Source organism: Oncorhynchus mykiss, chromosome 3 (assembly GCF_013265735.2).
Source record: "Oncorhynchus mykiss isolate Arlee chromosome 3, USDA_OmykA_1.1, whole genome shotgun sequence".
NCBI lineage: Eukaryota > Metazoa > Chordata > Actinopteri > Salmoniformes > Salmonidae > Oncorhynchus > Oncorhynchus mykiss.
In genome coordinates this window covers 11,244,499-11,257,376 of record NC_048567.1, presented here as the reverse complement: position 1 = coordinate 11,257,376, position 12,878 = coordinate 11,244,499, and the positions used below count along the sequence as shown (strand labels likewise).

General features: G+C 44.3%; 1 protein-coding gene across 2 annotated transcripts in view; it reads right to left on the bottom strand.

Annotated features, from left to right (window-relative positions):
- Positions 1–12,878, bottom strand: part of ephb6 (eph receptor B6) — a 75,102-nt gene that overhangs the window by 50,634 nt on the left and 11,590 nt on the right. For both annotated transcript variants that reach the window (XM_036968793.1, XM_036968791.1), the window contains exon 2: positions 567–631. In XM_036968793.1, the coding sequence (XP_036824688.1) occupies positions 567–631 (65 nt within the window). The remainder of the gene's footprint in view (positions 1–566; positions 632–12,878) is intronic.

Below are 12,878 nucleotides of genomic sequence, written 5' to 3'. Positions count from 1 at the left end.
ATTTGTTTTGGATACTGCTTCAGTGAGTATGGTAATGATGATGATGATGATGATGATTATGATGTATGCCCAGCAATTAGCATTGAACACACGCCCACACGCCCACGCACGCGCACGCACACGCACACATACGTACACACACACACACACACACACACACACACACACACACACACACACACACACACACACACACACACACACACACACACACACACACACACACACACACAGGCTTTGACTTCCTCTGATGAGACCCCAAACCCATCTTATGAACTGGAGCCTCATAACACAATCTATTACCAATGTCAACGTTGATGATGTCATATCGATCAGTAGCTATGTTTCAAAAGACATCCTGTATACCCAGTGAAGTGCACTACTTTTGACCAGAGCCCTGAGTGTGTGTGTGTGTGTGTGTGTGTGTGTGTGTGTGTGTGTGTGTGTGTGTGTGTGTGTGTGTGTGTGTGTGTGTGTGTGTGTGTGTGTGTGTGTGTGTGTGTGTGTGTGTGTGTGCGTGTGCGTGCGTGTTTTGATATTTGCCCAGTGATTTGTCCTCTGCTTACCCCAGTGTCAGGATATGTGGTCCAGCCAAGCTCCGAGGTAGACTCTGTTGTGTCCAGCAGCATCACTGAAAGAGAGAGAGAGGGAGCGAGATACAGAGAGAGAGATACAGAAAGAGAGATACAGAGAGATATACAGAGAGAGAGAGGGAGAGATACAGAGAGAGAGGGAGAGATACAGAGAGAGTGAGAGAGATACAGAGACAGACAGAGAGAGAGAGAGAGAGAGAGAGAGAGAGAGAGAGAGATATGGGAGAATAGAAGTTATAAAAGTGACAACCAGAGCATTGATTTTCCACGTGAGGAAATGGTTGGTGAACCACTCCACTAGTGCATAACACCAACGGCATCTGGAGAAGAAGCCTAACTACCATTTAGTTTCATGCAGTAACTTTGAGTGCCTGCAACAGCATTCTATAAGCCCTTGGATGTCAGCTATTTTAGGATTAGGGAAGCAACATAGTCCATAACTCAGTCATTATTTGACATGAGAGAGAGAGAGAGAGAGAGAGAGAGAGAGAGAGAGAGAGAGAGAGAGAGAGAGAGAGAGAGAGAGAGAGAGAGAGAGAGAGAAAGACAGAGAGAGACCCTCAGTCTGCTTCAATCATTCCTTGTAAAGTTTTTGAAGAGTGAGTGATTGAACAGACGACTAAACAGACCAGTGTTCAGAACACATGCAGTGTTGATGGTTGATGGAGGAACACATGACACGTGATTGATGCTGACATCAGCACAGACAGGGTTAACACAGAGCAAACACACTGTCTGCCTCCATCACACACTGCACTAATCAGCTAACCTAATTAAGCATGCAGACATACACCTACGTGTACGCAGACACACACGCACACATGCGTGTACACACACACAAACACACACATGAACACACAGAAAGAGAGAGAGAGAGAGACAGAGTGACAGAGTGACAGAGAGAGAGATGAGAGAGACTGACACAGAGGCAGAGAGCGACAGAGAGCGACAGAGAGAGAGATGAGAGACTGACACAGAGAGAGAGAGATGAGAGACTGACACAGAGAGAGACAGAGAGCTGAAGGCTACATCACACAGATACAGAAACTATCCTCTGTTTACAAATGAATAATTTCTGCATTTCAGCCATAACATTTGAATGTATTATCATTTCTAATTAATGTTACAGAGTTTTCTGCATGAGAGGGGAAGATCGTTCTGTCTTTTTCTCCAACAGAAACAGATAGAGATAAAGTGGGAGAGACTGTCACCTAAATGATGATCACGGAGATAGAATGTGATCTGAAAAGGTGGTTTGCCTAGACAGATAACACAGTGACCCACGCTAAGGAGATGCTTTAAACTTTCTCTCTCTCTCTCTCTCTCTCTCTCTCTCTCTCTCTCTCTCTCTCTCTCTCTCTCTCTCTCTCCCTATCTCTTTCCCCTCTCCCTCTCTCTCCCCTCTCCCTCTCTCTCTCCCCTCTCCCTCTCTCTCTCTCTCTCTCTTCCCTCTCCCTCTCTCTCTCTCCCCTCTCCCTCTCTCTCTCCCCTCTCCCTCTCTCTCTGTTGATCAGTACTCAACCTTAAAACACAAGAAACTGATATAAGTCTTAGCCAGTGTCATGACATGCCCTGGGGCACACTGTGTTATTTCACCCAATAGATACGGGAGTTTATCAAAATTGGATTTGTTTTCGAATTCTTTGTGGATCTGTGTAATCTGAGGGAAATATATCTCTAATATGGTCATATATTTGGCAGGAGGTTAGGAAGTGCAACTTAGTTTCCAACTCACTTTGTGGGCAGTGTGCACATAGCCTGTCTTCTCTTGAGAGCCATGTCTGCCTACGGTGGCCTTTCTCAATAGCAAGGCTATGCTCACTGAGTCTGTACACAGTCAAAGCTTTCCTTAAGTTTGGGTCAGTTACAGTGGTCAGGTATTCTGCCACTGTGTACTCTCTGTTTAGTGCCAAATATAATTCTAGTTTGCTCTGTTTTGTTAATTCTTTCTTTTAAGTAAATATATTTTTGTTTTCTCATGATTTGGTTGGGTCTAATTGTGTTGCTGTCCTGGGGCTCTGTGGGGTCTGTTTGTGTTTTCTCTCTCTCTCCACGGTTGTATGACTTTACGACAGGTCATAAATACCTGGTAGAAACTGTCATGCAATATTGAGAGAGTCTACCAGAACAAAGGACCTTATTTTGTTCAAAACTCCTAATCCCCAAAACAATATTTCTACTTTTGAGAATGTGGGACTGGTCTGTGGACATTTAGGGGACAGTAATGATGAGTGTATTTCATTTGGTGACCTCATGAAGGACAGGAAACACACATCTCTTAAAGTGTACATTTCCCAGCTGTTAGGTTTATATCTAAATATTGTGAAACATATGTGATTAAACATGAAACTATTTGTGAAAATATGTAATGTGATGTTAACCTCTTGAAACTAGGGGGCACTATTTTTTATTTTTGTAAAAATAACGTTCCCAAAGTAAACCGCCTATTTCTCAGGACCAGATGCTAGAATATGCATATACAGAAGCGTAGGATAAATACAGGGGGCATATACAGTGCCTTGCGAAAGTATTCGGCCCCCTTGAACTTTGCGACCTTTTGCCACATTTCAGGCTTCAAACATATATTTTACTTATATTTACTTATACTTTATATTATACATACTGTATTTTTTTGTGAAGAATCAACAACAAGTGGGACACAATCATGAAGTGGAACGACATTTATTGGATATTTCAAACTTTTTTGACAAATCAAAAACTGAAAAATTGGGCGTGCAAAATTATTCAGCCCCTTTACTTTCAGTGCCGCAAACTCTCTCCAGAAGTTCAGTGAGGATCTCTGAATGATCCAATGTTGACCTAAATGACTAATGATGATAAATACAATCCACCTGTGTGTAATCAAGTCTCCGTATAAATGCACCTGCACTGTGATAGTCTCAGAGGTCCGTTAAAAGCGCAGAGAGCATCATGAAGAACAAGGAACACACCAGGCAGGTCCGAGATACTGTTGTGAAGAAGTTTAAAGCCGTATTTGGATACAAAAAGATTTCCCAAGCTTTAAACATCCCAAGGAGCACTGTGCAAGCGATAATATTGAAATGCAAGGAGTATCAGACCACTGCAAATCTACCAAGACCTGGCCGTCCCTCTAAACTTTCAGCTCATACAAGGAGAAGACTGATCAGAGATGCAGCCAAGAGGCCCATGATCACTCTGGATGAACTGCAGAGATCTACAGCTGAGGTGGGAGACTCTGTCCATAGGACAACAATCAGTCGTATATTGCACAAATCTGGCCTTTATGGAAGAGTGGCAAGAAGAAAGCCATTTCTTAAAGATATCCATAAAAAGTGTTGTTTATAGTTTGCCACAAGCCACCTGGGAGACACACCAAACATGTGGAAGAAGGTGCTCTGGTCAGATGAAACCAAAATGGAACTTTTTGGCAACAATGCAAAACGTTATGTTTGGCGTAAAAGCAACACAGCTCATCACCCTGAACACACCATCCCCACTGTCAAACATGGTGGTGGCAGCATCATGGTTTGGGCCTGCTTTTCTTCAGCAGGGACAGGGAAGATGGTTAAAATTGATGGGAAGATGGATGGAGCCAAATACAGGACTATTCTGGAAGAAAACCTGATGGAGTCTGCAAAAGACCTGAGACTGGGACGGAGATTTGTCTTCCAACAAGACAATGATCCAAAACATAAAGCAAAATCTACAATGGAATGGTTCAAAAATAAACATATCCAGGTGTTAGAATGGCCAAGTCAAAGTCCAGACCTGAATCCAATCGAGAATCTGTGGAAAGAACTGAAAACTGCTGTTCACAAATGCTCTCCATCCAACCTCACTGAGCTCGAGCTGTTTTGCAAGGAGGAATGGGAAAAGTGCAAAACTATGTGCAAAACTGATAGAGACATACCCCAAGCGACTTACAGCTGTAATCGCAGCAAAAGGTGGCGCTACAAAGTATTAACTTAAGGGGGCTGAATAATTTTGCACACCCAATTTTTCCGTTTTTGATTTGTTAAAAAATTTGAAATATCCAATAAATGTCGTTCCACTTCATGATCGTGTCCCACTTGTTGTTGATTCTTCACAAAAAAATACAGTTTTATATCTTTATGTTTGAGGCCTGAAATGTGGCAAAAGGTCGCAAAGTTCAAGGGGGCCGAATACTTTCGCAAGGCACTGTAATTGACAGCTTAGGGTAGAAAACACTCTAAAGTTTCCAAAACTGTCAAAATATTGTCTGTGAGTTTAACAGAACTGATATTGCAGGCTAAAGCCTAAGAAAAATCCAATCAGGAAGTGACTCATGTTTTGAAACCGTTGTGTTCCTATGCAACCCTATTGGCCACTGAAAGGGATATCAACCAGATTCCTATTTCTACATATTCCACAGCATTTTTTCTACAGCATTTTGACGTAGTTTCACGCCTTTATGTTGAAGAATGAGCGTAAACGACTACATTGCGTAAGTGGCCAGCTGAGGGCTCGCAGAGTAATTCTTGCGTAAAAGACAGAGGTAGTCATTTTTCCTCTCGCTCCTACTGAAAAGCCAATTGTCCCCATTGATATATTATCTAATAGATATTTGAAAAGCACCTTGAGGATTGATTATAAAAAACGTTTGCCATGTTTCTGTCGATATTATGGATATAATTTGTATTTTTTGGGGGCGTTGTCGTGACTACTATTTCCGGTGGATTTCTGAACATAACGTGACAAACAAACGGAGGTATTTTGGGTATAAAAATAATCTTTATGGAACAAAAGGAACATTTGCTGTCTAACTGGGAGTCTCGTCAGTGAAAACATCCAAAGATCATCAAAGGTAAACGGTTAATTTGATTGCTTTTCTGATTTTCGTGACCAAGCTTCCTGCTGCTAGCTGGACATAATGCTATGCTAGGCTATCGATAAACTTACATAAACGCTTGTCTTGCTTTGGCTGTAAAGCATAATTTCAAAATCTGAGATGGCAGGGTGATTAACAAAAGGCTAAGCTGTGTTTCACTATATTTCACTTGTGATTTCATGAATATGAATATTTTCTAGTAATATTTTTTGACCGTTGCGCTATGCTAATTAGTGTAGTTGATGACATTTGGGTAGTTGGGTAGTTCCTTCTAAATGAGAGTATGGGTTTTCATATAAAATGAACCAAATCAATGGCCACGCCCACGTGAGCATAGACATTACGTCGACGTCATGGAACCGCCCTTTTCTACTGAAGTGTATAATACCCGCTCCTGATGAAATTCACATTAGGCTAGAAAACATGCAGCTGACGCTTCATGTGAAATGGTTTATCCTACAACTATACCACAGGACAAGTCAGACAATTCTACAGTTCTATAGGCCACGGAGACCATACAGCTGTAGTTTGGCTACATGGTGTCATGTTCTGACCCTAGTTCTTGGGTTATTTGTTTGTTTTAGTTGGTCAGGACGTGACTTGGTTGGGCATTCTATGTTTTGTGTTTCTAGGTTGGTTTTCTGTGTTCGGCCTAGTATGGTTCTCAATCAGAGGCAGGTGTCGTTAGTTGTCTCTGATTGAGAATCATACTTAGGTAGCCTGGGTTTTCACTGTTGTTTTGTGGGTGATTGTTGTGTTTGTTAGCCACACGGTACTGTTTCGGTTTTGTTCACGTTTATTGTTTTGTATTTCATTGAGTGTTCAGTTTATGTTTTTTAAATAAACAACCATGGACACTTACCACGCTGCACATTGGTCCTCCGATCCTTCTCGCCTCTCCTCCTCAGGCGAAGAGGAGGAGGAAAAACCTTACAGAATCACCCACCAACCAAGGACCAAGCGGCGTGGTAACAGACAGCGGCAGCAGCAGCAGCAGCAGCAGCGGCCAGCATCACAAGACTCCTGGACATGGGAGGAGATTTTGAACAGAGAAGGACCCTGGGCACAGGCTGGGGAATATCGCCGCCCAAAAGCAGAGCTGGAGGCAGCGAAAGCTGAGCGGCAGCGATATGAGGAGGCAGCACGGCAGCACGACAGGTACGAGAGGCAGCCCCAAAAATATTTGGGGGGAGGCACACGAGGAGTGTGGCTAAGCCAGGTAGCAGACCTGAGCTCACTCCTCGTGCTTATTATAAGCAGCTCGTTACTGGTCAGGCACCGTGTTATGCGATTAAGCGCACGGTGTCGCCAGTATGTGCCCATAGACCGGTGCGCTATAGGGCAGCCCCCCGAAAGTGTCATGCAAGTGTGGGCATCCAGCCAGGGCGTATGGTGCCTGCTCAGCGTGTCTGGTTGCCGGTACGCCGTTTCGGTCCAGGGTATCCTGCGCCGGCTCTGCGTGCTGTGTCTCCGGGGCGCTGGGAGGGTGCACTGCGTCCTATGCCTGCGCTCCGCTCGTGCCGGGCAAATGTGGGAGTGGAGCCTAAGGGAGAGGTGCGTGTAGTAGGCACTAGATCTCCCGTGCTTACCCACAACCCTGTTCAACCTGTGCCTGCACTCTGGAGGGTTCGGGCTAGAGTAGTTATCCAGCCTGGGGGAGTGGTGCCAAGGCTGCGCACCAGAGCTCCAGTGCTCCCCCACAGCCCGGTCCTTCAGGTGCCTCCTCCTGTCCTGTGGCAGCCCCACGCACCAGGTTGTCTCTCTGTCTCCTCCCTACAGGGTCTCCCGCCTGTGCAGAGCTGCTAGAGTCTCCCGTCTGGCCAGTGCTGCTAGAGTCTCCCGCCTGTTCAGAGCTGCTAGAGTCTCCCGCCTGTCCAGAGCTGCTAGAGTCTCCCGTCTGTCCTGAGCCGCCAGAGCCACCAGTCTGTCATGAGCCGCCAGAGCCACCAGTCAGCATGGAGCCGCCAGAGCCGCCAGTCAGCATGGAGCCGCCAGAGCCGCCAGTCAGCCAGGAGCCGTCAGAGCCGCCAGTCAGCCAGGAGCTGCCAGAGTCGCCAGCCAGCCAGGAGCTGCCAGAGTCGTCAACCAGCCAGGAGCAGCCAGAGTAGTCAAATAGCCAGGAGCTGGCAGAGCCGTCAGTCAGCCAGGAGCTGCCAGAGCCGTCAGTCAGCCAGAAGCTGCCAGAGCCGTCAACCAGCCTGAGCTACCTCTCAGTCCTGAGCTACCCCTCAGTCCTGAGCTACCCCTCAGTCCTGAGCTACCCCTCAGTCCTGAGCTACCCCTCAGTCCTGAGCTACCCCTCAGTCCTGAACTACCCCTCAGTCCGGAGCTGCCCCTCTGTCCGGAGGAGTTTGTTAAGTCCGGAGGTGTACCTCAGTCCTGTGGGCCTATTTATTAAGGTTCCCAGGTCAGGGTCGGCGGCAAGGGTCGCCGTTCCTAGGAGGCCACAGAGGCGGACTAAGACTATGGTGGAGTGGGGTCCACTTCCAGCGCCAGAGCCGCCACCGCAGACAGATGCCCACCCAGACCCTCCCCTTTAGGTTCAGGTTTTGCGGCCGGAGTCCGCACCTTGGGGGGAGGGGGGTACTGTCACATTGTGACCCTAGTTCTTGTGTTATTTGTTTGTTTTAGTTGGTCAAGATGTGAGTTGGGTGGGCATTCTATGTTTTGTGTTTCTAGGTTGCTTTTCTGTGTTCGGCCTAGTATGGTTCTCAATCAGAGGCAGGTGTCGTTAGTTGTCTCTGATTGAGAATCATACTGAGGTAGCCTGGGTTTTCACTGTTGTTTTGTGGGTGATTGTTTCCGTGCCTGTGTTTGTTAGCCACACGGTACTGTTTCGGTTTTGTTCACGTTTATTGTTTTGTATTTCATTGAGTGTTCAGTTTATGTTTTTTAAATAAACAACCATGGACACTTACCACGCTGCGCATTGGTCCTCCGATCCTTCTCGCCTCTCCTCCTCAGAGGAAGAGGAGGAGGAAAACCCTTACACATGGATGGAAATGGTTAAACTCTGAGACTATCGATCACTACAAAACAAGAGCAAATCTTAGACACATAATTACTAGTCTACAGCTAGAATTTATATAAGGCTAGAACGAGAATACCGACAACCCCCGAAGCATCTATTATATGAGAACATTTCCAAATGGTACTCTGAAAAAGTTAACCAGAGACTCTGATGAACTCTACAGGACTATCGAGGATTCCAACAGAGAAGACAACAACAACATACGGGTGTAAATATATAAATTGCAATCATTCTCGAATGAGCTGCCGTTCATATGCAAAGGATTAGCATTTCAAGGAATATAATTCTAGACTGTGTGTAGTCTTTCCCTCTCTCTCAGTCCCCACCCCTTTCCCTTGTCTTCCAAGCCGTCATATCGGCTTAGCCCACAAGATACTTTTCTATCACTGTTAGTAACCAATATCTACTGTCTGTTTGTGATGTATTTCTGTGATTATTTAGTTAGTTAATAAATAAATAAATAAATAAGGCAATTTGTATATTGCTGATTCATTATGGAAACTAGGGTCCGTGCAGATAACCAAGAATTTTATGACGTTTGGAATGAGACTAATGAGGTAACAATTAATAATTAATTCATTGAAGACTAATTGATCAGATATTAAAATATCTGAAGTGTTATATTCAGAAAATTATAACTTTAATCTCGACATTTTCAGTGGTGCTCCGATTTCCTAGTTAATTAATGTTTACATGATAAGTTTAATCACGTAATAATTCAACCTAGGGAACTGATTTGATATAAATAACAGTCTTCACATTTAATGATAGTCACAAACACGACACCAGCATCAAATCCACTACATTGACCCCACCCCCCCCCCCCCCTTGCTCTGTACCTCCTTCTCTCTCTCCCTCTTTCTCTCGTAAAGAGATTTATTCTGGATTATGGTCGCAGATGGAGACCTCCACAAATCTGGCCTTCAATTCCCGCCCCACATGCCCGTCTCCCTCCCTCCCTCCCTCCCTCCCTCCCTCCCTCCCTCCCTCCCTCCCTCATGATCTCATGTTACACTAAAGTAAACCAGGATCTCTCTCTCTCTCTCTCTCTCTCTCTCCTTCTTTCTCTCTCTTTGTCTTTCTCTTTCTGTCTTTCTCCCTCTCTTTCTCTCTCCTTCTCTTTCTCTCTCTCTCTCTCTTTCTCTCTCTTTCACTTTCTCTCTCTTTCTCTTTCTCTTTCTGTCTTTCTCTCTCTCTTTCCTTCTCTTTTTCTCTCACTCTTTCTTTTTCTCTCTCTAGGTGTCTCTCTGTCTGTCTCTGTCTCCTTCTGTCTCTGTCTGCTTCTGTCTCTGTCTCCTTCTGTCTCTGTCTCTGCCTGTCTGTCTCTCTCTCTTTGTCTCTCTCTGTCTCTCTCTGTCTCTCTCTCTGTCTCTCTGTCTCTCTCTCTCTCTCTGATACACACTGACTGATCCTTCCAGATTATTATTATAGATTATATTTTTAGTGCTTTAAACAGTATAACCACTGCACATGCATACACGCAAATATACACACACAGCAAACACACACAACAAACTCCCATTGTCTCATGCACATGTACACATACAATACCAGTTAAAAGTTTGGATCTCCTCATTCAAGGATTTGTCTTTATTTTTTACAATTTTCTACATTGTAAAATAATAGTGAAGACATCAAAACTATGAAATAACACATATGGAATCATGTAGTAACCAAACAAATGTTAAACAAATCAAAATATATTTACATTTTATATTCTTCAAAGCAGCCACCCTTTGCCATGATGACAGCTTTTCTACACTCTTGGCATTCTCTCAACCAGCTTCATGAGGAATGCTTTTTCCAACAGTCTTGAAGGAATTCCCACATATGCTTAGCACTCTTCAAACCCTGTGGTCCAACTCCGCTGTCCAATCCCAAACCATCTCAATTGGGTTGAGGTCGGGTGATTGTGGAGGCCAGGTCATCTGATGCAGCACTCCATCACTCTCCTTATTTTTCAAATAACCCTTGCACAGCCTGGAGGTGTGTTGGGTCATTGTCCTGCTGAAATGATAGTCCCACTAAGCGCAAACCAGATGGGATGGTGTATCGCTGCAGAATGCTGTGGTTGCCGTGCTGGTTAGGTGTTCCTTAAATTCTAAATAAATCACAGACAGTGTCACCAGCAAAGCACCCCCACACCATCACGCCTCCTCCTCCATGCTTCACAGTGGGAACCACACATACGGAGATCACCCATTCACCTACTCTGTGTCTCACAAAGACACAGCGGTTGGAACCAAAAATCTAAAATTTGGACTCATCCGACCAAAGGACAGATTTCCACCACTCTAATGTCCATTGCTCGTGTTTCTTGGCCCAAGCAAGTCTCTTCTTATTATTGGTGTCCTTTAGCAGTGGTTTCTTTGCAGCAATTCGACCATGAAGTCCTGATTCACACAGTCTCCTCTGAACAGTTGATGTTGAGATGTGTCTGTTACTTGAACGCTGTGAAGCATTTATTTGGGCTGCAATTTCTGAGGCTGTTATCTCTAATGAACTTATCCTCTGCAGCAGAGGTAACTCTGGGTCTTTCTTTCCTGTGGCGGTCCTCATGAGAGCCAGTTTCATCATAGAGCTTGATGGTTTTTGCGACTGCACCTGAAGAAACTTTCAGTGTTCCTGACTTTCATGTGTTAAAGTAATGATGGACTGTCGTTTGTCTTTGCTTATTTGAGATGTTCTTGCCATAATATTGACTTGGTCTTTTACCAAATAGGGCTATCTGCTGTATACCACCCCTACCTTGTCACAACACAACTGATTGGCTCAAACGCATTAAGAAGGAGAGAAATGCAATCCATGTGACTTCCTCATGAAGCTGGTTGAGAGAATGCCAAGAGTGTGCAAACCTGTCATCAAGGCAAAGGGTGGCTACTTTGAAGAATCTCAAATATAAAATATATTTGGACTTGTTTAACATTTTTTTGTTTACTACATGATTCCATATGTGTCATTTCATAGTATTGATGTCTTCACTATTATTCTGCATTGTAGAAAATAGTAAAATAAAGAAAAACCCTTAAATGAGTAGGTGTGTCCAAACCTTTGACTGGTACTGTATATGCAAGCGCAAGAAGAATCTACAAGCATGCATACGCACACACACACACACACACACACACACACACACACACACACACACACACTCACACACACACAGACACACACACACGCACACACACACACGCACGCACGCACGCACGCACGCACGCACGCACATGCACGCACACACACACACACACACACACACACACACACACACACACACACACACACACACACACACACACACACACACACACACACACACACTCCTCATCATGCATTATGACCTCAGGAATACGGGGACTTTCTTTATCCTGGTAGAACACAACACTAAAGGATGTCTCATTTCACATTTAATTAACCCTCTACTTTGGACCAGATTCATGCATAAATCATAGAAATGTAATATTGATGTCTCTACTATTTAGCTTCTTGTCAGAGACGTGAAGAGCCGGGAATCTGACTCTCATATCTTACATCTCTTCTCTACGGAACTAAGCCTCACTTCAGCTAAGAGAACGGAAAGGTTATTTTCGGAGAATTGATGTCAATTCTGTTTCTGTCAGCTCTTCAAACTATCCTCCATGATGAAAATCAACCGCTCCATGACAGTTGGCGTTCAAATTGGCATTATATTTACAATGGAATATGTGTCGCTTGGAAATTATATTGGAACTAGTGCCAGAATTCAACTACTCTAGCGTGTTGCATGACAATACAAGGTTTGCCACTGAAACATTGACTACTCTCCTTTCAATTGCCTTTGTTTTTCAATATCACACAGCCCCAAGGGATAATTGTCTTTACAGAGTAGCGCTGAGCTCGGTGTCAATAACACACACTAATGAATGAATCACCTTATGGATGTAATATCATTATCTGCTGTGTGGTGACTGAGCCCTCTGGCTTGTCTTACATTATCAGCCTGCTGACTTTCCCTGACAGTATCGGTGGTTGAGGTGATATGTGTCTGTAGTCACTATCTGGCCCTGGTAGACAGGAAAGAATACGACTACTTCGTTACAGCACTTTCTGATCACAAATGGGATTTCAACCACAAACCCTCATCTTTAACGTTAATCCTAACATTACCCATAAACCATAAATTGAACAAATTCTAACATTTATTGTCACTCTATGTCACGCCCTGACCTTTTTATTCTCTATGTTTGGTTAGGTCAGGGTGTAACTCGGGTGGGAAAGTCTATGTTTTCTATTTCTTTGTTTTTGTCTTTGTTTTTGGTGTGTGTGGTTCCCAGTCAGAGGCAGCTGTCTATCGTTGTCTCTGATTGGGGATCACATAAGTTGTCATTTTCCTTTTGGGTAATTATTTATTTTCTGTGAGTGTTTGTGTGCGCTACGGTTGCGTCAC